This window comes from Papaver somniferum, chromosome 5 (genome assembly GCF_003573695.1).
Source record: "Papaver somniferum cultivar HN1 chromosome 5, ASM357369v1, whole genome shotgun sequence".
In the NCBI taxonomy this organism is placed as follows: Eukaryota; Viridiplantae; Streptophyta; class Magnoliopsida; order Ranunculales; family Papaveraceae; genus Papaver; species Papaver somniferum.
In genome coordinates, this window is record NC_039362.1 from 182,533,929 (window position 1) to 182,559,598 (window position 25,670).

The window sequence follows — 25,670 nt, forward strand, 5'->3', positions numbered from 1 at the left end:
ATGTACAACCGTCACGGCTGGACATTGGTGTGGCCAATGGGCCAAAGTCGGAAATACAACCATCACGGCCTTTCATCGGGTTTGGCTCAGGAACTGTTCAGCCATCCTGGACGGACATAGAAACTGGCATGTGAGCCAGAACTGAATGTACAACCATCTTGGCCGGTCATTCAGAAAAATATATGGCAACGACCATGAATAGTAAAACGAGGAGTGGATGAATGATTTTTGGTCCCCCAATTTGAGTTCTAAAAAATGTCAAATTAACTTATATAGGGAGGGGTACTTGGTTGAAGGTGCATATGCGGACTATGCACCAAGTAAGCTTCACGGCTTAGCCGAAATGGTATGAATGATGTAAAAGCCTCATTCTTAGTTGCCTAGCCTTATGAATGGAGTATATGATGCTAAGGCATCACTATGCCATTCCACGGACTCGATGATGCATCACTTGGATGTATTTGACGGAACGGCCTATATGGACTAGGCCATTGACACTGTTGCTTGGCCACGGCCTAGTAAATGAGTTGGTATAAGTTTCCTGTCCCTTCGATGATGAACTACAATCTGTGCTTGATCCCTTTATAGTAGGGAAGGGTACTTAGGCAGCCCCAATGAGTTACAACATTGCCGATCCAGCACTTTGGCCCCTCATATCATCTAAGCTCGGTTTCTCGATGCAAGAGATGATTGTGGACATACTTGATGAGGCTAGTTACATGCCATAAATTGGATGCTCATACTTCCTATCAAGTTAGAGCAGCCTACGCCAAAGTCCAATGCCTATGCCTAGACAAGACACGGCAATATGACTGTTTCTCAGCTAGATAGGAAATTCAGTGATGAATTCCCTATGTAGTGGAAAAGCCAGTGATGCATGTAAAATGCATTGGCATTGGCCTTATGGCCGTAAACCCTTTTCCGGAACAAGGGTAAGTTGGAACGGTGTGGAAGCTTATTTAGATGCATCATGCTCTACGAGCATGCTTTCAAGGGAAAATGAACGTGCATTTGCATATCATTAACGGCCCGGATCGTAGCTTCATCATGGCGCACCGGGAGAGTTACGGCCTGCGGGGAAACGCGCCAAAGGCGTAATTTTCCGGTCCTCCACAAGTTCGGTAGGTGGCTTTGAGATTGCAGTGTAATCATTGCGCATTATGAAGACTATTGGCTTAGATCCAATATCACATAATCATTGTTTAATACGGCAGAACGAGTGGTGCATAATCATTGTGCGTCAGGCTAGAGAGGGCTGGCCGAACGAATGTTGCGCAATCATTATGCACAATCATTGCACGCAATCATTATGCACAATCATTGCGATGAACAGTGAAGCAGGCATATCATTTTGGTCCCCTTTCCATACTTGTAGAAATTCCATTAAGACATATATAGGGAGGGGTACTTGGTTGAAGGTGCATATGCGGACTATGTACCAAGTAAGCTTCATAGCTTAGCCGGAAGAGTATAAATGATGCGTAGCCTTGCGAAGAGGGAATTTGATGTGAAGGCATCACTATGCCACGCCGCGGACCCGATGATGCATAATCATTATGCATCTTGACGTTATGGTCTATACATACCAGGCCATTACCATTATTGATGGGCAACATACTTGCAAACGCGTTTGGATTTAGTTGATGTCCTTTCGTGGATGAACTACAGTCTGTGCTTGATCCCTTTAGAGTAGGGAAGGTTACGTAGGCAGCCAAATGAGTTGCAGCATTGCCGGTCCAGCACGTTGGCCCCTCATATCATCTAAGATCGGTAGCTCGATGCAAGAGATGATTGCGGCCAGACTTGATGAGGCAAGTTGCATGCCAGCCAGTGGATGCTCATACTTCCTATCAAGCCGTTCGACTTAGGCACGTACCAATGACGCATTGGGCATGGCCTCGGAGGTAAGCTACATCGATATGCAAGTTAGTGGAGTTTTCATAAGCCTAAGGAAAGTACGACATGAGGCCTGCAATGGCCTATGCGTAAGTCCAAGGAATTCCTTATTCCTGGACAAGACTCGGCAGTATGATGGTTTCTCAGCTAGATAGGAAATTCAATGATGAAATTCCTACGTTGAGGCAAAGCCAGTGATGCATGCAATATGCATTGGCGTTATCCTTATGGCCTTACACCCTTTTGCAGAGAAGGGTAAGTTTGGAACGGTGTGGAAGCTAAGCTAGCTGCATCATACTCCACGAGCATGCTTGCAAATGAAGATGAACGTGCATTTGCCTAGGGATGAGGCCCGGATCGTAACTTCATCAATGACGCATCGAGGGAGTTACGGCCTGCGGGGCGACGCGCCAAAGGCGTAATTTCCCGGCCCGTCCCAAAAAATATTCAAAAGATCAATTAATATCAGTCTTTAGATATCTATCTCGAGGAATTGCAAAGTCCTAATCGCAAAGTCCAAGATGAAGAGGACTTTGCGATTACTATTTACCCTTCCTGAAAGAGATTACGAAAACCTCGATAACATAAAAGCAAGATTAGGATTCACGAACTATCAAGGTAAAGATAGTCGGACATGGATTCACGAATCCCCAAAGCGAAGTTTTTTAGTCGTAGACCTAATAACGTTTCACAGAGGAAACCTAGGCCAATAGAGGACGACTCTAGAATCAACTAGAACACAAAGTGTCACATATTGATTTTCCCAGTTGACAGAGATGCTTTATTTATAGTTTTCAAAGACCAGGGTTAGCTTAGAATTCAAGCTAAGATAACTTGAGAATCAATCAAACAATTTAGGTGTTCAAAATACAATAGAAGACTATACACACAGGTTCGATTATGGAACCGTGTATAATGACTGTTTGGTTTGGCAAGTTAGCCAAAGAACTGGTTCGCCAACCTACCCTGAGCAGAAATATCAGTAATTTCATATTTCTCTCTTATGATGTTTGAAACATTGCCAAGTGATATAATCATTTGCATTAGCAATTTTCAATTGATCCTCAAATTAATTCGCAGAACTAATATTGTTAAGGACCTTTGAACATCTAATTGCTAAATTATATTTCGAGATTTTTCACAAAACAAGCTCGACTCGAAACTTCTTCTTTGTAATTCTACTATAAGTCATACGACATAGTCTCAATAGATAAAACAATGGTATATTGAGTAAAATAAAATGGTTCAGTCTGCACATACCCGACACATAAATTCTCCGCAAGTCTTCGTCGATCTTCAGTCTTCAAGGGCGACCTCTAATACTCAAATACAATTCTAACCTATCTGAAACTTGACTTAGCATACTAGAAATCAAGATATAGTTTTGATCACCTAACATTGACAACAAGCTTGAGACAACAAAACTTGTGGGTTCAACCGAGCTATGCTCTAACACTAACAGATCTAGAAGTTTCTATCATATGCATCAAATACAGGACCTAAACATCCTTCTTGGTCATCAATTACTTACTATAGATTGGATCATCTTCATCGACATTTCTTTTATGGAAACAAACTTATGCATGGGTTGTTTTTTCATACTCTATTCGATCAACCAAAAATCCTTCATGTATCTTGCAGCGGGCTCCAAATGAGCTTCTTCAATGTTTTTTGCGGAAGACCTATCATTATATCAGGAAACCAATTGGGTGAAAGACAATCCGCTATCATTTGTCATTATAGTGACGGACTGCAAACATCTATTGGAGTCAGCAACAACAGTTGTAATGTACCCTTGAAAGCGGAAAGCACTATTTGTCAATATAGGTCTCTACCGGAACTGCTCCCTCAAGTGCAGTGTTGGTAAACATGAAACTGAACACAACGACGAACGCTTTGGCATAATCAGCTAGAATACGACGCCTCCAACATATGTCAGCACATATACAACAGCCAGTCCTCAGGCCCACAATCTTATGTAATACTTCCATAACAAGCACCAAATTGAAAACCTGATATATTTTATTTCCTGATTCATATATATAGCTCTTCGTTTCCATAAAGTAAAACGGAAGCAATCTTTATATAGTCGGGAATATTTTAGATATTTGGATTCCCATGATGAATTTGGCATTAGAGAAGTTTTTATAGAAAATAAAACAAAACTCTGGACGAAATTAGTATATTTTCCAAGAAGGAAGATGTTTTTTTTATGTTTTTCCTGAAGTAAAAACCCTTCAAATTGTAGAATAACGTTGAAAATCATGAATTAGGAAACACTCATATGTTAAAAGTTGCAAAACAGCAGAAAAAAACCATTTGTATTTGTTAATTACTTTACTCGAGTTTCAATTTGTGTTGTGGTGAATGTTGAATGATTGAATCAGAATTTATTGAAGTTATTGAATGAATCAGTATTAAAGTTATTTGTCCGTTTCCTGTAGAATATTTTCTTATTGGTTATAGTCAATTGCTTGCTGGTTATATTCAATTGCTTGCTGGTTATATTCAATATGTCAGTATGTTGTAACATTTTTATTTCATTTCGTTGCAGATTGGGAAGATTAAAAGGAAGTGAGTTTTATGTAGAGAAGGGAAGCACTTAAATACAGGCAAGTACTTATTGATAATGTCTTGGTTCAACTGGCAGTAATTTCTTATGTGGTTGTGTAATGCCATTATTTGTCAGAGACTTACCACTTCATAATTCTTTCATCTACTTATTGTTTTCAGAAAAAATGAAGATCTTACTATCTCAGCTACTAGCTTTATGTTTGTTAGTGAAGCAACTTAAAAAGGCTAAGCAGCGTGTAAGCCCGAAGTATAAGAAGTCAATTTTAACGGGAAAGGCTTTCACCAAGATCTGTTAGAAGGAAATCCGAGGAATATGTACAACCTATTGAGAATGAGTAAGGCTCATTTTATTCAATTATGCAATGAATTCCGAGCCAAAGGACTTTTAGAGGATAACAAGTATATTGAAGTAGAGGAGAAGATGGCAATGTTTTTATACACAATCGGGCACAATTTTAGGAATCGTGTAATTTTATATCACTTTCAACATTCAGGCGAAACAGTTAGTAAGTATTTTCATGACGTGTTGGTTGCTATGAAGACTTGGTCTGCTGAAGTCTTAGTTCCTCCACCTAATGTATTTGGCAATCCAGCTATAACTAAAAGGCATAAACGCCTTAAAGAAGGTGCTTTTAAAGGTGTCGTTGGTGCATTGGATGACACTCTAATTAGTGCGAGCATTCCAGTCGAGAAGCAAACACTGTATAGAGGAAGGGGAAGAGGAGAATGTTCCCAAAATGTGCTTGCGATATGTGATTGGGATATGTACTATTATATGTAGTGGTTGGATGGGAAGACACTTCTCATGACTCGAGAGTGTTGACCGAGGCAGTGCGTGATCCATCTTTCAAGTTTCCTTTACCTCCTCCAGGTAATATCACTATTTTAAGTCTCAATTTCTTGCCATTTGTTTGTTAGTTTCTACTTGTTATCTGCATAAAAAGTTAATACTCAATGTTAGGCCATGAATTAGATAAATACATGAGATTTCATCCACTTGTTTGTTTGCCTAGAAAATTTCCCAAAGCTGAAATCAAGTGAAGTCTTTATGAATTACGTTTTACAGGGCTCGATAAAGTCTCATGTATGACGTTGTTATTCATTCTTCCCTTTATCTTTTGCCACATAATATTGCTCAATGTAGTTGACAAGGATTCTTTTTTGACATTTTGTTCATTTGCATTAAACCTTTCAGTTTCATTTTTCTTTCCTTACCTTGGATTAGTATATATGTTTCCTCTTGATGCAGTTTAATTAGCATGACTTCTTAATATTTTTGTTGAACGTTAACAGACAAATACTATCTATGTGATGCTGCGTACTCCCAAACAAAGAGGTTTATGTGTCCATATCGCAACATAAGGTATTGGTTAGGTGATTACCGAAGAGTATCTGCAGCAACAAAAGAAGAGAAGTTCAATCAAGCCCATGCTCGACTGAGGAATGTAATTGAGAGAACATTCGGGGTATTGAAAGCAAGATTTCCAGTCTTAAGTAAAATGCCTTCTTACTCATTTGAGATGCAAAGATATATCGTCATTGCTTGCATGTTAATACATAACTTTCTACGCCGCAATGCATTAGATGATTGGTTGTTTAAACAATATGAGAACGAGGCATTTGAGATGAATGAAATACAGGTAGAAGGGGAAGCCGAAACGGAAGAAAACGCACCTCATCTCTTTGGAAGACAAGAGCAATTATATTTGAACAATTTACGCGATGAGATAGCTAGTCTCCTTTAGATTTTTATTGTTTCTTTTATGTTTTTAAGACTTCAATCTTTGGATTTTATTATTTTATGATGCATAACATGTTTAATTGCATCAAAAGAAGGTTAATGAATACAATGGAACAACTTGTGATGTTTGTGTAGTAGTAAACGTTTATGATTAAAAATGTGCAAAAGGGAAGTTTTGTCCAAAAAAGTTCAGTCAGCTGAGTCAGGTCTGACTCACAAAACAAACATATTTTTTGAATCAGACCTTAGTGACTTAGATCCAGATAACTCAGGTGATTTCAGTCAGGTCTAGATGACTCAGACCCGACTCAGATGAGTTTGCACACAAACAAGATGCAAGTCTATGACCTCAAAGTTGTGACGTGAGTGTCTTGGCCGTGTTGAGCAGCAGACATAGTTGAGCACCTGAGTTGAGAATCTTGAGATGGCCGATTTCCAAAAGTATAGAAAAGTGGCCCCCATAAACCGATTCGAAATGCGAAAGTTGAGGAAAGAAAACGAAAAAAAGTAATAAAACAAACAAATTGGCTGAGAAAGTTCAGGTCATCAGTGTGATTCATTCAGTCAGTCAACACGCGAAAAACACCATAATAATGGCTTCTTCTTCTCTGCTTTCGTTTTACTCTTAGCGTGCAAAGGAGGAAACCTAGGTCACACCGATAATGGCTTCTTCTTCTTCTTCTGCAATTCTTCTAGTCTTTCTTCATCTCCTTGTCATTTCCTGTTTAACATCATCTGCTCATGAAATTTCCGGTGAAAAAATCGGTAACAAATCAGCTTCATGTAATAACGTTGTTCAGCTGGTATGATTTCCAATTTTCCATCACTACTATTACTAGTAGTTAGTAGTCTTGTTGATTTTGTTACTCAGTTTGAGTTTCTTTTTTCTATTTTTTTTCTTCCTGATATTTTGTTGTTAAATCTTGTAATTCTAGGGTTTTAATTCATAAATTTTCTTTTTAGATAGAATAATTTGAATTAAAATCACTTGAAAGTTTATTGATATATTTCCTGAAATGTGTAGAGCATGAATGAGGATGTAATAAGTAGAATTATTGCTATTTGAATCGGTAGTGAAGTGCAGTGGTTATACATAATAACCAGGACATAACGTTTGAGTTTTAAATCTCTGAACGATTCGGATCTTCGGGATAAGACCGATAAGGTTATTTGTTGGGAGGAAATGTATAACTTATTTAAGGAATCTAAGTGCTGTAAGTGTTGAAGCAAAGCAATATATGTCAGTTTTTTTTAATGCTATATGGTTTGAGGATTTATTGAGCTGTCTGATATACAAGCAAATATTACACTTCCTCTCCAACTTATAAGCAATAGAATGTTCGTCTTCGTCCCTAGCATGTGCATTTCAGTTTCTGTTTCAACGCTTCTTTTTGTGTAGTGTGTTTCCTTGCAATGTGAGTGTATTTTGGATCCGGGAAGATGTTATTTTAAATCGTATAGGTCATTTTACACCGAAAATGATGTACTTATATTTTCGTATCTGAGCTATATATGTGTTTCTTAATCTGTTCCTTTCCCCTTACATTTAGCCGTTGCACCTTAGTTGATCTGAAGTATTTTTTTGTTATTTCATTTTCAGGTAAAGTTGATGATGTGGGTAAATAGTACCAAAGTTGAAAGTGTAGTTGGTTTAAGTGCTGCCTTTGGTGTTCCCTTGCCAAGACATGCAGAAAATGCTTTTCGATATCCTGCCGCTTTCGCAAACCCCTCAAATTGCTGCTCAAGTTCAACCTCAAATGTAATTCTTTCTCTGATGTTTTTACCCCGAGCTTCTGAAATCATGTTGCACATGGGATGAGATGTTAATACATTAGTTTGAACTGCGTGATAATTTGTTAACGGTATAGTGGAAGCATTTAGGTAGTATCTGAGTGGACTCAAGCTTTACAAAGGTAGATTAGAGTTGCGTGATATTACTTATTATTCTTGACAGACACTTTTCTGCTGATTCTAAAACTTTCGCACTTGGTAGTCTTCACTCTGTGGCCTGTCTGGATTATGGGGGATATGGACGTGTTTTATGTTATACTATCCCCATTATAAAATTAGCATGGTTACTCTTTTTGCTTTCTTTTGAAATGTTCAATTGTTGTTGTAGATCATGTTTTGTTCAACCTGTTTCAGTTATCGAATTCTATTGCACTGTCTACAAGCGGAGATTGAGTCTTTAAGAAGAAAGCAGAAGCCACTGAATCAGGTGGTGCATCTGGGTTATTGGTGATCAATAGCAATGAAGGTATTCCTCACCTGATGGCCCAATCAGTTAGTTATTCAAAGTTGTTTATCTTTTGAATGCTCTATGATCATTCCTTTTGCCCTGTGTTGATTAGATCCCTTATATGTTTCCCACATATATTTTTCTGGCAGAGCTTTTCAAAATGGTGTGTCAAGAAAATGATACTTCCATAAACATAACAATTCCTGTTGTCATGATCACGAAGTCGACAGGAGAGACTATGAAAAAATTAATGTTAGCCGGAGGACAGGGTAAGTTTTTTTTGTAACCTTTTGGTTTAATGTCAATTTAAAATCGATGCATGGAATTTGTTGTTCGCAAGATTACTGGAAGGCTACTTACTTTTCGGTGCAGGTTATGAGTTTCACTTATATTCTTGGATAAGATAATGAATGGTATTCTATTCTTTTATTTCCGTGCCACTAAAAAGTGTTGCTTTGTCAGTAATTGTTAGATGCAAAACGTGGCTTGAAAATGTCCTCGGATCGTAGGGGAATCCTTTTAATTCTTACATATAGAGAAGTCAGGTCAGCTAGAATCCGTATGTAATCAATAGCACGTCTTTAAGATGGGAAAGCAAGGAATAACAACACAGTAGTACAGAACAGAGGTCCTTGGATCTGTAATGTTGTTAATTTAGGCCTTTCTGTTATATTTTTTGTTTCTTGAACCATTGGATATACAGATACACCATCTTGGTCATCATTCTAATATTGTAACATGTGTTACCTTTCTCCTTTTAATTCATATAACATTCCGGCTAATTTGAATATGGTTGCAATGTAGTGGAGCTTCTATTGTACTCTCCAAACCTCGCACTAGTAGACGTTTCAGATATATTTTTATGGATGATGGCTGTTGGCACTATTGTCTGTGCGTCTCTTTGGTCCGAGTTTATTGCTTCTAAGCAAGGTCACGAGAGTAATGATCAGCTGACACCAAAGGTTTGTTCTTTTCTTAATTGATCCTTCAGTTTCGTGCAAAGCATTAGTTATATTACGAGGACAAAAGTTGTTAACCACACATGCTGGGCTTATTTCATACGCTGGTACCTCCTCTCTTAGTCTGAAACTTGCATTAAGGTCTGAGCTCTGATAATTGCCTCCATGCATTGAAAGACCTTTTTTCCGGGAATGTAGTAATCAATTTTAGTTAAGATGAAAAGATAAAAGGAAACAAGGAGATATGGATTATCCATATTACGAGTTGGTCTCTGCAGACAGTTTTTTTGCTTTCACAGTTAGACATGCTTATCTATGATTTTATATATCCCTTGGAATTTGGAGCTTGCAATTTATTACTGTTTTAACATATGCTTTCAAGTCATGCTCAGCCCTTCCAAGTTGAGATATATTTTTGTTGTTTATTTGTTCTGCCCCATCTGAATCGCTTTGTTAACAGTTCATCTGAAGTTGAGATCATATGAGACTTCTGGTTCAGAATTGGAGTTTCTTTTTTTTCTTTTTTTCTTATTGGATCTTTCTATAACCATATTTAGCTTTTGAAGTACCATGTTTATATGCTTGTAAGGGCTCATACATTAGGCCAGTGACAAGTGCAAGACGTCCATCCACGGACTGTAATACTAACATATGTGCACTTCCAACCACATATCTCCAGGTGCTTTGTATATACCATTGTTTAGTAACGCATAATAAAGATCAGTGCAGCTTATTACCATGTTAAATCTTATGTTCCTGGTTAAGTTCCATTGAAATGGTAGTGGTGACTAGAATCTTAAGATAGGAGATTGCTTCAAACTGGACCGTGGTAATCAATCAGGTGATTCCATGTTTTGATGAAAAGAAATTAAAAGAGATCAATGCCTTCTGAAGGAAAACTAAGTGGCTTCTGAGCAGAGTTAGCTTCATAGATCTAATACTTGCCTGAATTTATTTATTTATTCATGTTTCAGTAGGATTCTTGTGATCCAAAATTTATCTTCTTCTTTGTTGCTCTGGAAATGTGTCTGGGAGATGTAATTTCTGAAACCTGTTTTGTTTCTTGGTTCTTCAGGTCTCTTCTGCTGCTGAGACTGTCAGAAATGACTCTTCTAAGGAGATTATTCATATCAATGTCGGGGCTGCTGTGGTATTTGTTATTGTAGCATCAGTCTTGCTGATGCTACTGTGCTTCTTTATGTCTGCTTGGTTCATTTGGCTGCTGATTGTACTATTTTGCCTCAGTGGAACTGAGGCACAGAGTTTTTTGGAATTTCCTCCTTACTTTTTTGTTTGATTGTTTCCTCAAAACTTGATTAATTGGTTGCATCCATCATTGTGTATCAATTGTAAAGGTTTGCTTCATGATCATGACTGAGACATTGGTGTCATAAGTATAAGACCTTCTTACTATGTCTACTTGGAATATTTATTTTTCCATTTAATGTTTGGAGAGGTGCAGTTAGTAATGATTAGTGCCTAATGTGCACAACAGACCAGAAGAAACGAGATAACGTTTGTGATTTTTCATCTTTTGCTGAACACATCATTAGTATGTCCTTTGCTTCATTTTTCCTACTACTTAGTCTTGCTGCTCTATTTCCATTTCATCTTACTTTTAAAATGCTCACTCTACTGGTACACTAGAATAACAACCCTCATGGATATCTTGTTGACGATGGATATTCTCTTGATTGCAGGTCTCGTCCTCACAGATGTTGGGTTATACTTAATGGATGGGAATGGTCAACCAGCACTCCTATATCTTGTTCCTTGTACTTTGGGTACATTTTAAAACTTGCCTCAAATGAAGATATGGTATTTAACCAGTTTAAAGCGTTCTTATTTGCGAACATACCAATTTCCTGATATATTTTACTTTTTTGTTCAGGGCTTATAGTTATTCTAGGCTGGGTTAGAGGTGAGCTGAAACACCTCTGGAACTATGGGTCCTCTGCACCAGTATCTAGAGATCCTTTAGGCGAAGTCTGAGTATATTAGGGTTAGTTGTATCTAGAGATGAAAGTATAGATAACAGGCAGCGGCAGACTCCATAGATCGATCTGTTGAAGCTACCTGCATACAAGATAGTGATTAAGCTTGTTGATATTCAGCAAAGATCTGTTGGACCAATTTTGATAAGATCTGTTTTAGCATTAACTCGACTACACCAAATCAAATTGTGCAGGAACTAATGTTGACCCAAGGTAAAGTGGGAAGAAATCTAGACAAATCTATATGTAGTAGCTTAATTAATTTTGTGCATACGCTATCTTGCCCTCTCCAGTGTAAGAACTAATATCATTGCATTTTAGTCTCCATTCTCTGTCACTGAATGTCTTATGTTTTGTCTTCCTCTCATTGGCCCACGTGTGTGGTTGTCATTGTGCCTGTCTGTCGGAGTGGTGCTTTTTCTATTTCTCTTTCTGTGGCATGAATAGAGCTGCCGTCTCTATTTCTGTAACACATTCCCCTCATTAGAAGTTGGGAGGATTCTAGGCAAACTCTAATTCCAGGGAAACGGAATGGGAAGTGGTACACCTACCGAGGGAGCAGGATACTCCCATTGAAACAGATTTTTAGTGAGTCCACGTGAGGGAGTCCACACCATTTTCTGTTTCAGTCGGGATTATTTCTCCGTATAATCCCTTGGTAAACATCTCATTTCCGAATCAGAATGATACCTTGTCACCAACTTGAAAAGAATAATCCCTCCGTGGCGATCTTTTTATGTTGGCATTTTATTTTTACTGTTTCTTTGTTCTTGATGGTTGGGTGGGCCCTGTTACCGTTTCTTTGTTCTTGATGTTTGATATATCTCTTCTGTGTCGGGTTTGTGCGTGGATTTCAGTTGCCCTCATTGATTTTTATCGGGGATTTGCAATTGTTGTTCGCTAAAGCTTTTACGGTACGTGGTGTCATTAGTCCGGTACGTCAGTTTTTATTTGGGGTCTGTGCTTGCTCTTTAGAGCTTTTTACAGTGAATAACTTGTTAAAAAATTTAAAAAAAAAATCAATGAATCCCCTGTTAAACTTTGTTAAAAAATCGTCGAAAGAAAAGCGGGCCAATAAACCGGTTCAATTTCCGTTACAGCACTTCCCTCCGAAATGGGAATGTTATTTGAGAAAAAAACGGAAACACTGAAAAAAAAACGCTTTTAAATTAACAGATCTTTCCTCTTCTTTCGTTTCACTCTTGGCGTGGTGGTCAAAAGAGAGGAAATCTAGGTCACACCGACAGTGGCTTCTTCTGCTGCTGCAATTGTTCCTCAAGGTGATCGAATCGCTCATAAATCGGCTCCATGCAGCAACAATTTCCAGATGGTATTCCAGTCACTACGAATACTAGTAATATTGTTAATTTTGTCGCTTAATCTGAGTTTTTTTTCTCTCCTGATAATTCGTATTAAATGTTGTAATTTTAGGGTTTCAATTTGTGATTGTGCTTTTTGAAGAGAAAATTTTGAACTAAAGTAAAACACTTGAAATACTAGATTGATATATATATTTTCTGAAATGCGTAGAGCGTAAATTAGGATAGGTAGATTAGTTGAGTTTTAATCTTTTAAAGATTCGGATCTCTGGGATTAGACCGCTAAGGTCATTAGTTGGGAGGAATTGTATGACTGATTTAGGGAATCTAAGTGCTGTAAGGGTTGAAGTGCAGTCAAGTAATATATAACGCTGTATGGTTTGGAAATTTATTGAGCCGTGTTATGTACAAACAAATTATATACCCCCTCTCTAACTTGTAAGCAATAGAATGTTCGTCCCTAGCATGTGCATATTCAGTTTCTGTTTCAGTGCTTCTATTCATGTAGTGGATTTCCTTGCAATGTGAGTGTGTTTTGGATCTATTTTAAATCATATAAGTTATTTTACACAGAAAAGTGATGTATGTGTGTTTTCGCGTCTAAGCTATGTAGTCAATATATACGTTTCTTAATCTGTTCCTTTCCCCTTACATTTAGCAGTTGCAACTAAGTTGATCTGAGGTATTTCCCTTCTTTCATTTTCAGGTAAAGCTGATGACATGGGTAAATAATACTGAAGTTGAAAGAGTAGTTGGTTTAGGTGCTGTCTTTAGTGCTCTCTTTCCAGCACATGCAGACAATGCTCTTCGACATCCTGCCGCTTTTGCAAATCCCTCAAATTGCTGCTCAAGTTCAACCTCAAATGTAATTCTTGCTCTGATATTTTTATACCGAGCTTCTAAAATTTTGTTGCACACAGCATGAGATGTTAATATGTTAGCAGGAACTTTATAATAGCGGAAACATTTAGGTTGTATATGGGTGGAATCAAGCTTTACAAAGGTTGATCAAAGTTACGTGATATTACTTAGACATTTTTTCTGCTGATTCTAGAACTTTCTCACTTGGTACTCTTTACTCTTTGGTGTGTCTGGAATGGATTATGGGGATAATTGACGCGTTCTATGTTATACTATCCACATTACAAATTTAGCATGGCTACTCTATTATTTTCTTTTGAAATGATCAATTGTTGTTGTAGATCATGTTTTGTTCAACCTGTTTCAGTTATCAACTTCTAATGCACTGTCTACACGCGGAGATTCTGCCTTTACGATGAATTGCTGAATCAGGTGGTGCATCTGGCTTATTGGTGATCAATGACAGTGAAGGTATTCCTTACCTGATGCCCAATCAAATTAGTCATGTGAAGTTGTTTATCTTTTGAATGCTCTAGGATCATTCATTTTGCTGTGTTTATTAGATCCCTTATATGTTTTTCTCCATACATTTTTCTGGCAGATCTTTACAAATTGGCGTGTTATGAAAATCATACTTCCATAAACATTACGTTCCAATTCATGTTGCCATGATCGCGAAGTTGACAGGAGAGACTTGAAAGTATTAAGTTAGCCGGATGTCGGGGTAAGTTTTTGTTGTGATCTTTTGGTTTGATTTCAATTTGAGTTGATGCATGTAATATGTTGTTCGGAAGATTAAGCAAAGACTACTTACTTTTCGGGGTTGGTTATGAATGGTATTCTATTCTTTTACTGCCATGCCAATAAAGTCTTGCTTTGTCAATAATTATTAGATGCAAAAGGTGGTTGAAAGCGACCTTGGACCATGGGCGAATCCTTTTGATTCTTACATATAAAGAAATAAGTTAGCTAGAATCCGTATGTAATCAATAGCACGTCTTTAAGATTGAAAAGCAAGAAATATCAACAGTCTTCATTCAACCCATCTACTCCTATTATTTGTAACATTTGTTACCTTTCTCCTTTTAATTCATATAACATGCTGTCTAATTCGAATATGGTTGCAATGTAGTGGAGCTTCTAGTTTACTCTCCAAACCGCCCGCTTGTGGACATTTCAGTGACATTTCTATTTCTGATGGCCATTGGGACTATTGTCTGTGCGTCTCTTTGGTCGGAGTTTATTGCTTCTGAGCAAGGGATTTTTGCCTCCACATTGCATCGAAAGACCTTTTTCTGGGAGTGTAATAATCAATTTTAGTTAAGATGAAAAGATAAAAAGAAATGTGATAAAATATAAAATATCCATATCGTGTGTTGGTATCTGCAGACAGTTTTTGCATTCGCAGTTAGACATGCTTATCTATGATTCTATATATCCCTTGGAAGTCGGAGCTGGCATTTTGTAACTGTTTTAACTTTTAACATATGCGTTCAAGTCATGCTCAGCTCTTCCAAGTTGAGACATATTTTTGTTGTTCATTAGTTCTGTTCCATCTGAATCGCTTTAGTCCAATTCATGTTATTCAATAATTTCTTGCTGGGAAAATAGATGGAAAATCCTTTTAACCGTAACCATGTGATACTTCTGGTCCAGAACCGCAGTTCTCTTTTTATAAAGAGACTTAGCTTTAGAAGTACCATGTCTATATGCTTGTAAGGTGTACCATGTCTATATGCTTGTAAGGTCTCATACATTAGGCCAGTGACAAGTGCAAGTCGTTCATCCACGGGGCGTAATACTAACATCTGTACACTTTCAACCACACATCTCCAGATGCTTTGTATATGCCACTGTTTGGTAAGCAAATATTCGTGCAGCTTATGTCCTTGTTAAATCTTATGTTCCTGGTTAAGTTCCATTGAAATGGTAATGGTGACTAGAATCTTAAAATTGGAGATTGCTTCAAACTGGACTATAGTACAATCCTCATGATGTTTTTAACTACTGAGGTGATTTCATGTTTGGGTGAAAAGAAACTGAAACAAACCAATGACTTCTGAAGGAAAACCAAGTGACTTCTCAGTAGAGTTAGCTTCATAGATCTAATACTTGCCTGCCTGAATTTTATTTATTTATGTTTAAATTTTCTCTTGTTCTCTGTTGCTCTGGAAATGAGTCGGGAAGATGCAATTTCTAAATCCTGTTTTGTTTCTTGATTCGACAGGTCTCTTCCGCTGCTGAGACTAAGGATGTTTTTGATATCAATGCCAGGGGTGCTGTGGTTGTCATTGTAGCATCAGTCTTTCTGATGCCACTGTACTTCTTTATGTCGGCGTGGTTCATTTGGCTGCTGATCGTACTATTTTGCATTGGTGGAACTGAGTTACTGAGCTACATAGATTTTTTTTAGAATTTCCTCCGTACTTTTTTTTCCCATCGAAACTTGACTATATGGGCATCAATTGTAAAGGTTTGCTTCATGACCGAGGTATTGGTGTTCCACGTATAAGACCTTCTTACTTTGTTTACTTAAGATATTCATTTTTGTATTTAATGTTTGGAGAGGTGCTGTTAGTAATAATCAGTAACTAATATGCACAGCAGACCAGAAGAACGAGATAGAAACATTTGTGCTTCTTGATCTTTTGCTGAACACCTCATTGTTTTTTGTATACTTCGCCACACAGTGCAAATATTACAAGCAGGAAACTTTAACTAACACATCAGCGTCAAACTTTATTATTCACCACCTGTGTTTCTTTTTCGTGTATTGTTACGAATTTGCAAGTCTTTGTACTCTGAAAAAGTTTTGAATCAAATTACGCATTACGCATTCATGGAAGGTTAGGAAAAAATGTTGTATTTCCTATGCTTTTCATCCCATTATATGTGGACTTCATGTACTAATATTGTCTTTACTCATAGTTGCATCAAACCCCGTTAGGTATAATGAACGGACATGCCTCCCAGACTTTTTTTTGGAATTTGAACTTTTCCCCTCAGTCCCTGCAAAAGGAAAGTAAACCTTGACCAGTGGACAGCGTCATTGATATTTGTGTAAATAGTAATTAACCAGATTGTGTAAATAGTAATTAACCAGATTGCTGAACTTTACTCTGATGTTTTTCTTTTCTTTTCAGGGAATGCACGCTTGCCTAGTTAAGGTGACCTTAAGGTAGATGCACGATGATCCAGATTTTAGCAACTACTTTGACATGCCATTGTATAGCTTTTTTTTTCTTCTCATCTTAGTATTGTGCATCTCTCTTTCAGGATATTCAATAATTCTGGGAATAAGAAAGTAAACCTTCCTTGTCTTGGGGAGATAACAGTTCTTTCTATGGGGGTGTTGCCATTCTGTCTAGCATTTGCCATCTTTTGGGCTGCCAATCAGCATGTATCATATGCATGGGTTGCCAAGATGTTCTTGTAAGCTTCTTGCTTCTTCATTTTCAGTTTGCTTTTAGTTCAGTCTTATTCTTATTTCGCTGTACTTGGTTAATAAACACTTGATATATATTGGAGCATACATATAACTTGTTTCCAAGCTAGAAATGGTGCATGTACGTAACTCGCGTTGGTTTTTGGTTCGTCAAAACTCAAAAGCTTTTTTATTGTCTGGTGTTGATATCTTCGTTCTTTGAAAATTATATAATCACCTAGGTCCTGGGAATCACGATTTACAGGAGGTTCAGTTCTGATGCATCAATAGCTACCTTTTGTATTTACTTCTATTTTGGGAATTTTTGTATGCATGAACCTCAATAGTCAATACTGGATAGTAAAATATAACACGATCATATGGGGTGTATGCACGTCGGTTGCTTTGTTCAAGAAAGCGATAAAATAGGACAACTGTCATACTTTCCATTGCACAAATTCTCTTTATTTTGTTCATTTCATCTTACTTTCAAAGTGCTCACTCTACTGATACTCTAGAATAACAACCCTCATGGATATCTTGTTGACGAAATCTATTGTCTTGATTGCAGGTCTCATCCTTACCTATATTGGGTTGTACTTAATGGATGGGCATGGTCAACCTGCACGACTGTATCTTGTCCCTTGTACTTTGGGTACATTTTAAACTTGCCTCGAATGAAGATGTTAAACTAGTGTAACGGTCGTTCTTGTTTGCTGTCATACAATATCCTGATATTTTTTTATATTAGGCTGGTTTGGAGGTGAACTGAAACACCTCTGAAACTATGGGCCCTCTGCACCAGTATCTAGAGATCCTTCAGGCGAAGCCTGAGCATATTAGGTTGCTTGTATCTTTAGAGGTGGAAGGATAGATAACAGGCAGCAGCTGACCCCATTGATAGATCTCCTGAAAAGCTAAGAAATCTCGAAAATCTGTATGTAATTGAATTCTTCAACTAATAAAATTAACAAAATTATATCATATCTGTGTCTTATCGCAATTGTAATATACAGTACCTTCTGTACTTAAAGTTGGTATGAGGATTTCTTAATTGAATGAAAACATGCTACAGAAGAAAAAGACTTACCATCTAGAGATTCGTACACAAGGGCCATTTCACAAGAATGAAAACAATGACATATTCAAAGAGGAATCAGAAACAGCAAACTTAAAAGAACACCAATATCAATCTTGTACTGTTGTTAGTTGAACCAGATGAATTCTTTTGTGTTATCTTGAACAAACACTACCTAAAATTAAATGAAAATCAGAACTAATAGACTAACAAAAAACAGAAACTAAGTACTTGGAGGCTAGAGGCGTTAATCCTCATCAGGCTAATGAAAACTCACGCAATCGCGACAGAAATCCTCCTGCTGTCTACTGCTGCACTCTAAAGAGGGAAAGGTCATTTTAGAAAGGTGGAGGAAGAGCAACCTTTTCAACAGTCTTGTTATTTCTAGAACTCAACAATCCAAGTTCTACAGTAGCCTTATACTGAGAAGGGATTTCCATCAAAGCCGAAAGAGCGAATTCCGTCTCTCTTTTAGTCTCCGGCAAATCTTTTGACGTAATCTCAGTAAAATTAACAAACTGAAAGTTATCAAAAGCACGATGAGGGATATTATCATCAAATTTCTTCATCAATTCCCAAGGCCCATCTCCAACTCCAACCAAAACAATCGACAACGGATACTCGCTGGCTCTCACAATCGCGTTAATAGTCTCTTGCTCCTGTTCCTTCTGAACCTGTCCATCAGCAATAATCAACAACACATGGTACTGACCGCCACTTTGATGAACAATTGTACTCGCCATATCAATGATCGGAGCAAACGACGTCGGTCCTGAGAGGCATACATGCGGTACCAAATCTCTATACCTGGATAACACCTCTTCAAATCCATTACAGACTTTATCCTTGTAAAAACTGAACACATGTTTATCATTCGTCTTCACATCACCAAATCCGAAACATGGAATTAGGTTATCTTCATCGAACGCCGATAATGTTCTTCCGATTATGGAGATTGCCTGTTCGTAAGGGTTTCGGGAGGTTTTGTTGATGGAATGTAAGCACTTGTTGTTGAATGATTTTTGACCACTCCATTCATTGCTTTTTGTGAAATCGATACCGACGATCAGATTTGAAGATTCTAGACCTGCTTGTGCTAATGCTGTTGTAACTTCGTCTAAAGAATTGTAATTATCTGCAATTCTTGAGTATTTTGATTCTGAAAACGACGACTGAAATCCTCTTGAAATTGACGAATTCCCCATCTGAGACTGAGAAGATGAGTTCTGGAGATAATTCGACGATGAAGATCCTCTTGAAAGTGACGATTTAGTGCTTTTATTCCCCATCTGAGAAGAAATCTGTAGAGAATTTCGTAAACCCTAGTTCGAAGAAAAGAATGGGAGACTGACAGAAAATTTAGGGGAGGTCGGTTTAATAGAGTTACGGCGGTCCAAGATAAGGAAATACGGAGCTCGATGAGAATGGGATTTTTTTATTTTTTTGTTTGCTTCTGTTTTTATAAAAAGGAATCTTGAAACCGAGTGCGAACACGAACTCCGCTTTCTAAACCTGACGGCTGACGTCGGCAATCTCAAGGTCAGGTGTAAACCTAAGCTGAGTTTGTTTGGTTGATGGAGCATGTCTATGGGAAATAAGTTGATTTTCCAAGGGAACTTGACTGAATGGGTTGATGATGTTAACTTTTGCCCATTTTTTGTGTTCCATAGGTAACAAGAATTTGATTATCTTAGTGTCTAGCAGATGTGACTAGTGACCTGAGTTTTGAAACTTGCCGGCATCAAATTTTTTACTGATCACAAAAATAAAAAATAGTAAAAAACTTGCACGACACGTCTAATGAGCCAAGTCCTCGGACTAAAATGAGAATGTTGAAGATCGGAAGAAAACCGTGACAACAAAATGAAGCATTACAATATCTCAAAGTTTATGAAAACTTGGACCTCTTGAGGAGCATACGAAACTGCAACAGTAAAAAAGAAATTTGTCATCTTTGCATTATCTAGCGCATTCATGTTTTAAACGCTGCTAATATTTTAGGTTGATTCAATGAAACCGACAAAATACACTGTCATTCTTCTGCCAGTTTTAACTAACCTATTTATCACATGTGCGAATGCATAACAACACGATGAGCATGCTGCTTATAGGCAAACGTTATAGCACTGGTCCTATATATTGAAATGCTTTTCGTATATCCATAAAAGTTGGGGTAAAAATATCCATATTTGTATCGTTTACCAATTGATTCTCCATTGTATAGAGTTTAAATGCATTTTGGAACCTAACAAATAAAGGAAAATTAATCTGTGACACCTGGTCTTGCTAGTTTATGAAGTTTGGCCTAATTCCAGGAACCTCTTATCTCAGCATTAATTACACACCATATAAAAAATAACTATTCACAAACCAAATGACACAAACTTGATCTCATTCTTCATCAGCAGTTATCTCTTCTTCTTCTGCTGCTATTCACTCAACTTCAGCATTTTTGGTGTCTGAAACTGAAAGCACTCTTGGGTCTCCCTCTAAACTCTCATGGTAATTTTAACATAATTATTTTTATTTTTATTTTACTTTTTACTCATTTTGAAACTTCATATGAAAATAATTTAAGTGCTCGTGTTTTGAAAAGCAGGCACATGATATTACAGAAGAGAACGATGAATTTGTTGATTGGAAAGGAAGACAAGTACAAGAAGCCAAGCATCAGGGAATCAAGAGTGCTGCAATTGTTTGTGGTAAGAAACCATTTTTTTTTTTTTTTTTTTGTTAATTTTGATCAATATTATGGTTTAAAGGAGTATCTTGCCAAATAACATCAGGTGAGCAAAATAAATAAATAAAAATTATTCTCTCATATCTTGTGCGTTTAATTACATGCAGCTGTTGAGGTCCTGGAGAATTTGGTGTTTTTATCAAATGCAACCAATTTTGTGAGTTATTTCCGGTCATCAATGCATTATACAAGTGCTGAAGCTGCAAATATGGTCACTAATTTTATGGCCACTTCTTTCTTACTTACTGTTGTGGGAGGTTTCATTAGTGATTCTTTTTTCACACGGTTTAAGACATTTCTTCTCTCTGGCTCCATTGAGTTATTGGTAAGTATTATTCACATAATCACTGATTAATAATCTAATTGAATCTTTATAATCTAAAATTATGGTATAGACGAAATATCGATCAAAAAATTAGCATTTGGTACACCCCAAATAAATTGGTAACCCCTATTAGCAATCTTGAATTTTTTGGGATTCATGCGATTCAAATGTTAGCTCTAAATAGAGCTTTAACATTTTATAATGCAGGGATTAATCATGCTGACAATCCAAGCAAACAACGCCAGACTACGGCCAACCACAGGAAAGCCGCCATCTCAGTCGCAAGCTGCACTTCTTTATGTCGGACTTTATGCCATGGCCATAGGCATTGGAGGGATAAAATCATCATTGCCTGCACACGGTGCTGACCAACTTGCTCATAGTAACAAGAGACTTATATCAAGTTTCTTTAATTGGTTCTTTTTCTCTCTTTGCACCGGTGGACTTTTATCATGTACCATTATGGTTTGGATTGAAGAAAATAAAGGTTGGCAATGGAGTTTCAGTATCTCTGCCGCAGTTCTCAGTCTTGCAATCCTTTTGTTCTCCTCTGGATACCCTATTTACAGATATAGACTTCCTAGTGGAAGTCCAATAACAAGGATTTTCAGGGTGTTTTTCTATGCAGCTCGGAATCGGAAAGCACAACAACCAGCTGTGATGAATCAGAATGAACTTGATAGCGGAAGTTCATATGCCAAGTTCAGGTAAGTTTAATATTAAACTGCTTGATCATCGACATTTTCGATTTAGTAATTATTAGTCTATAATTTCTCTTGCACTAATTTTTTTTAACAGGTTCCTGAACAAGGCACTAACCAATGATTCAATAAGTTTAAGTCAAGTCCAAGAAACCAAGACATTTCTTGGTCTCCTACCGATCTTCGCAAGTACGATTATGATGAATTGTTGTTTAGCACAGCTTCAGACCTTCTCAGTTCATCAAGGAGTGGTTATGAACCGAAAAATTACACGTAGTTTCGAATTACCACCACCATCTTTGTTGGTATTTCCACTGGTTTTCATGCTTCTTTCAATTCCTGTATATGAACATTTAGTTCTTTAGCTAGTCAAGAAAAAGAGCTCATCAACATACCCACAGAAAACCAGTATTTTTCCACCCCTCAAACGAATCGGTCTGGGTTTGGCCTTGGCGTCAGCATCCATGGCCGTTGCAGCGGTAGTAGAAGTTAAAAGACGGAATTACTCCGTCAATGACCATGTGAAGTTATCGATTTTTTGGCTGGGATTTCAGTTTTTACTGCTTGGTGTGTCAGATATGTGTACACTAGGAGGAATGCTGGAGTTCTTTTATTCTGAAGCACCTGAAAGTATGAGAAGTATGTGTACTGCCTTGGCTTGGTGTTCTACTTCAATGGGATACTTCATTAGCTCCATACTCGTTTCCATTACTAACTCGGCGAGTCGACACGCTGGTAATGAGTGGTTGGGTGGAAGTAACTTGGATGAGAACCGATTGGATCTTTTTTATACTGTTCTTTGTGTTCTCAATTTTCTGAATTTGCTCAATTACATGTATTGGGCTAAAAGGTATTAAGGTTTGGTTCATGTATTAATTTTTTTGATGGATATTATTTCTTGTAGTTACTTGCAAAATATTACTTCTAGTTTTACAAAATAATCATAAAAATCTACGGCCAAGAATTTCCTTAGTGATGATTTTTCGTTAATCACAAAATTGTTAGTTTCTCCATTTTTGTTGGTGTGCTGTCATAATATGTTTAGTGAATTTAAAAATTGAACATTCCTTTAATTAGTTCCGAATCCAAGTTTTTCATTAATTTATGATAATTTCTCCTCGTGTTTATTATTCAGCGCCCCATAATTTTTTTACACAAAAGGATATGTAAGTAGACGGTGTTACCCAACTAAGGGTAAAGCCGTAAAGTAAAATTGACCCTGCTTGAGAAAAATTTACTGGCGTTAGTGAGGATCATTTTTGGGGACTAATGTCATTTTGGGTGTGCCGAATCTCACTAGGACTCCCTTAGCCTGGTGGAATGGGTAATGCTTTGCAACCCTGAGGTTGGGGGATCAAGTCTTGGTACTGGTGGTGGTGGTACTGGTTGTTGTAGTCATACCGAGGTATTCTAAAATACCATTTTTTAGTACTTTTTTTTTTTTTTTAACAAAGCCATGTTACCAAAGCCATTTCTGGTATGCCGAGTTAGCCTTAGAAGAAAACATTGCAAGTTGCGGTCAGAAGAATGTTTGGGCACAATGAGTTTGAATACATAATTCATTTTTCAATTGGAAAATACAAATTTACCATGTTTAAGTGGTAGTCACGTTTACTTCAAAGTAGTAGGAGCAGTATATAAATCCTTGACCACTAGTCATAATAGTTTCACCAGAATTAGCATCCCCTCGTAACAAAATTGGTGTCACATTAGCAGACGTGCACATAGGTTGGTTCATGTCATCATTATCATGGAATGACGGACTTCAGCAGGCGGACGTATCATTTCATTGTTTTGTGGCTTACTATCATAGGACGGATCTTCTTTATTTATTTGTAGCGCTTGATTGTCGCCTTGTCTCCGTCGGAATGGTTTGTTATTTATATTAACAATTTTGTTGGTCTTCCTTCAAATCTCTCAACAAATTGTCATCCAAACTAGGTTACAACCTTTCACAGAAAAGTGTACTAACGGCTCAATTCCTAATGTCAGATAATAAAATTAAATCTGTGTGGATTGTATGTGTGAGTCCTCAGTGTAACTGTGTGAAGTGCATGTGTGAGTAACTGTCAGGTGTCAATTAATGATTGGTGAGTGATTGTTAGTTTTGCATTGGTTACCTGCTAAACCAGTCAATTAAATTCAGGTGTTTAAAAGTGAGAGATCTGTATTGAGTCTGTAAGAGAACAATGATTTTGAATCAATGAAAAACCAGTGGAGATTGTCTAACGACATTATATCTTCCAACATGGTATCAGATTTAATTTCATAACCCTAAATTCTTCTCCAATTTCAATTACTAATTCACCTTCGATTTTCGTTTTCAATGGCTAATTCTTTCTAACATATCCCATTAACATTCAAACCTCCATTGAAATTATCTGCAAACAACTACCCTCTCTGGAAATCTCAAATCACTCCGTTATTACGAAGCTATGATCTCTTTCAATTTGTTGATGGCTCGTTTCACTGTCCTGTGAAATATGTTCGGAAACATCTCCTGCTGGTGTCAAAATCGTCTCTGCTTCAGACTTCATCGACATTGATCCTGATAATGATTTTTTTTTTCAAATCTGGCTTATGCTTATTGGGTAAATCAAGACTCTTCTCTTTTATCTTGGTTATTTTCTGCTTGTACTGAAGAAATTCATTCTCAAGTCATTGATTGCACTTTCTCTCATGAGATCTGGAATCGTTTGGAACAAAACTATAATTCCTCTACTAAATCTCGTCTGTTACATCTTAAAACTGATTTGATTGGCTTAACGAAGAGTTCAGACTCGATTTTAGTTTATTTCAACAAAGCTCGTTCCATTTCACATCAATTAGCTCAAATTGGTAGATCGATTTCTGATGAAGATTTGGTAATTCATATCCTTTACGGTTTGTCGTGTGAGTATAATGCTTTCAAAACCTCTGTGTGCACTCAATAACTTAAAAATGATAACCTCATCACTTCATCAGAACTTTTAGGCTTATTGTTGTCTGAAGAAGCCAGAATTACTTCTGATTCCAAATTGGATCTCATTGCTGCCTCTGCCAATGTGACACACCAACACAAAGCTTCACCACCATCATCTCAACTTGATCACCATTACCATAACTCTAATGCATATCCACACAACACTACTGCACACAATGATTATCCACATCAATCTGGTGCACCTTTCTTTGGTAATTAATCTTGGTATAACTCTTCTCAGCCACCTAATTTTGGAAGATCTAGATCTACTTTTAGAGGAAATTTTAGAGGAAATGGTGGTAGATTCAGAGGAAATTTCAAAGGTGGAAGGAATGGTGGAAGAAATTTTAGCTCTCAAGGCTCTTACAACAATTTTTTTCCTCCTCCAAGACACAACAAATTTATAGAGTGTCAACTTTACAAGAAACCTGGTCATCTAGCTCCACAGTGTAGGTACAGATATGCACCTAGTGACAACAACATGATGCAAGCTCACTATACTTATCCTGACTCATATGGTGATGATTATGATGATTCTTGGTATCCTGAACCTGAAGCATTTGCTGCATATCATGATGAATCTGGTGCTTCTTCTTCCTCTTCTGGTTGGATTCCTGATTCAGGAGCTACACATCATATCACTTCAGACTTGTCCAATCTTAATCTGCATTATGAATACCAAGGTTCCGATCAAGTGAGAGTTGGCAATGGCTCAGGTTTGACCATAACTCATGTTCGCTCTTCTATCTTGCATAATGACTCTGCTAAATTCGCTATCTCTAATGTTCATCATGTACCCTCAATTACCAAGAATTTGATCTCTGTACTTAAATTTACTAAGGAGAACAATTGTTATT

The 25,670-nt window shown here is 37.3% G+C and overlaps 2 protein-coding genes, 2 long non-coding RNA genes and 1 pseudogene across 8 annotated transcripts; 4 read left to right on the forward strand and 1 right to left on the reverse strand.

Moving 5' to 3' along the window:
- Positions 1-6,747: 6,747 nt before the first annotated feature.
- Positions 6,748-11,730, forward strand: LOC113283868. 3 transcript variants are annotated; one of them, XR_003327784.1, is made up of 8 exons: positions 6,748-7,014; positions 7,812-7,970; positions 8,357-8,468; positions 8,600-8,719; positions 9,255-9,412; positions 10,485-10,961; positions 11,110-11,193; positions 11,301-11,730. It is a non-coding gene; the product is annotated as an uncharacterized LOC113283868 (long non-coding RNA). The 3 variants fall into 3 exon arrangements; XR_003327785.1 differs by having other exon boundaries at positions 10,485-10,559; XR_003327783.1 differs by having other exon boundaries at positions 10,485-11,193.
- Positions 11,731-12,588: 858 nt separating this feature from the next.
- Positions 12,589-16,305, forward strand: LOC113283867. 3 transcript variants are annotated; one of them, XR_003327782.1, is made up of 6 exons: positions 12,589-12,733; positions 13,429-13,587; positions 13,951-14,054; positions 14,185-14,307; positions 15,240-15,443; positions 15,811-16,305. It is a non-coding gene; the product is annotated as an uncharacterized LOC113283867 (long non-coding RNA). The 3 variants fall into 3 exon arrangements; XR_003327780.1 differs by lacking the exon at positions 15,240-15,443; XR_003327781.1 differs by lacking the exons at positions 15,240-15,443; positions 15,811-16,305 and adding an exon at positions 14,716-15,233.
- Positions 16,306-16,630: 325 nt separating this feature from the next.
- Positions 16,631-17,957, forward strand: LOC113283866 (signal peptide peptidase-like 2). Its single transcript, XM_026533242.1, has 3 exons — positions 16,631-16,761; positions 16,860-17,015; positions 17,579-17,957. The coding sequence occupies exons 1-3, from the start codon at positions 16,706-16,708 to the stop codon at positions 17,700-17,702; spliced, it is 336 nt and encodes a 111-aa protein (XP_026389027.1). The 5' UTR covers positions 16,631-16,705; the 3' UTR covers positions 17,703-17,957.
- Positions 17,958-18,124: 167 nt separating this feature from the next.
- LOC113283869 (E3 ubiquitin-protein ligase RGLG5-like) lies at positions 18,125-19,497 on the reverse strand. The gene has a single exon (XM_026533243.1). The coding sequence runs from the start codon at positions 19,372-19,374 to the stop codon at positions 18,424-18,426; it is 951 nt and encodes a 316-aa protein (XP_026389028.1). The 5' UTR covers positions 19,375-19,497; the 3' UTR covers positions 18,125-18,423.
- A 983-nt stretch (positions 19,498-20,480) lies between these two features.
- Positions 20,481-22,708, forward strand: LOC113278292 (annotated as a pseudogene).
- Positions 22,709-25,670: the final 2,962 nt, after the last annotated feature.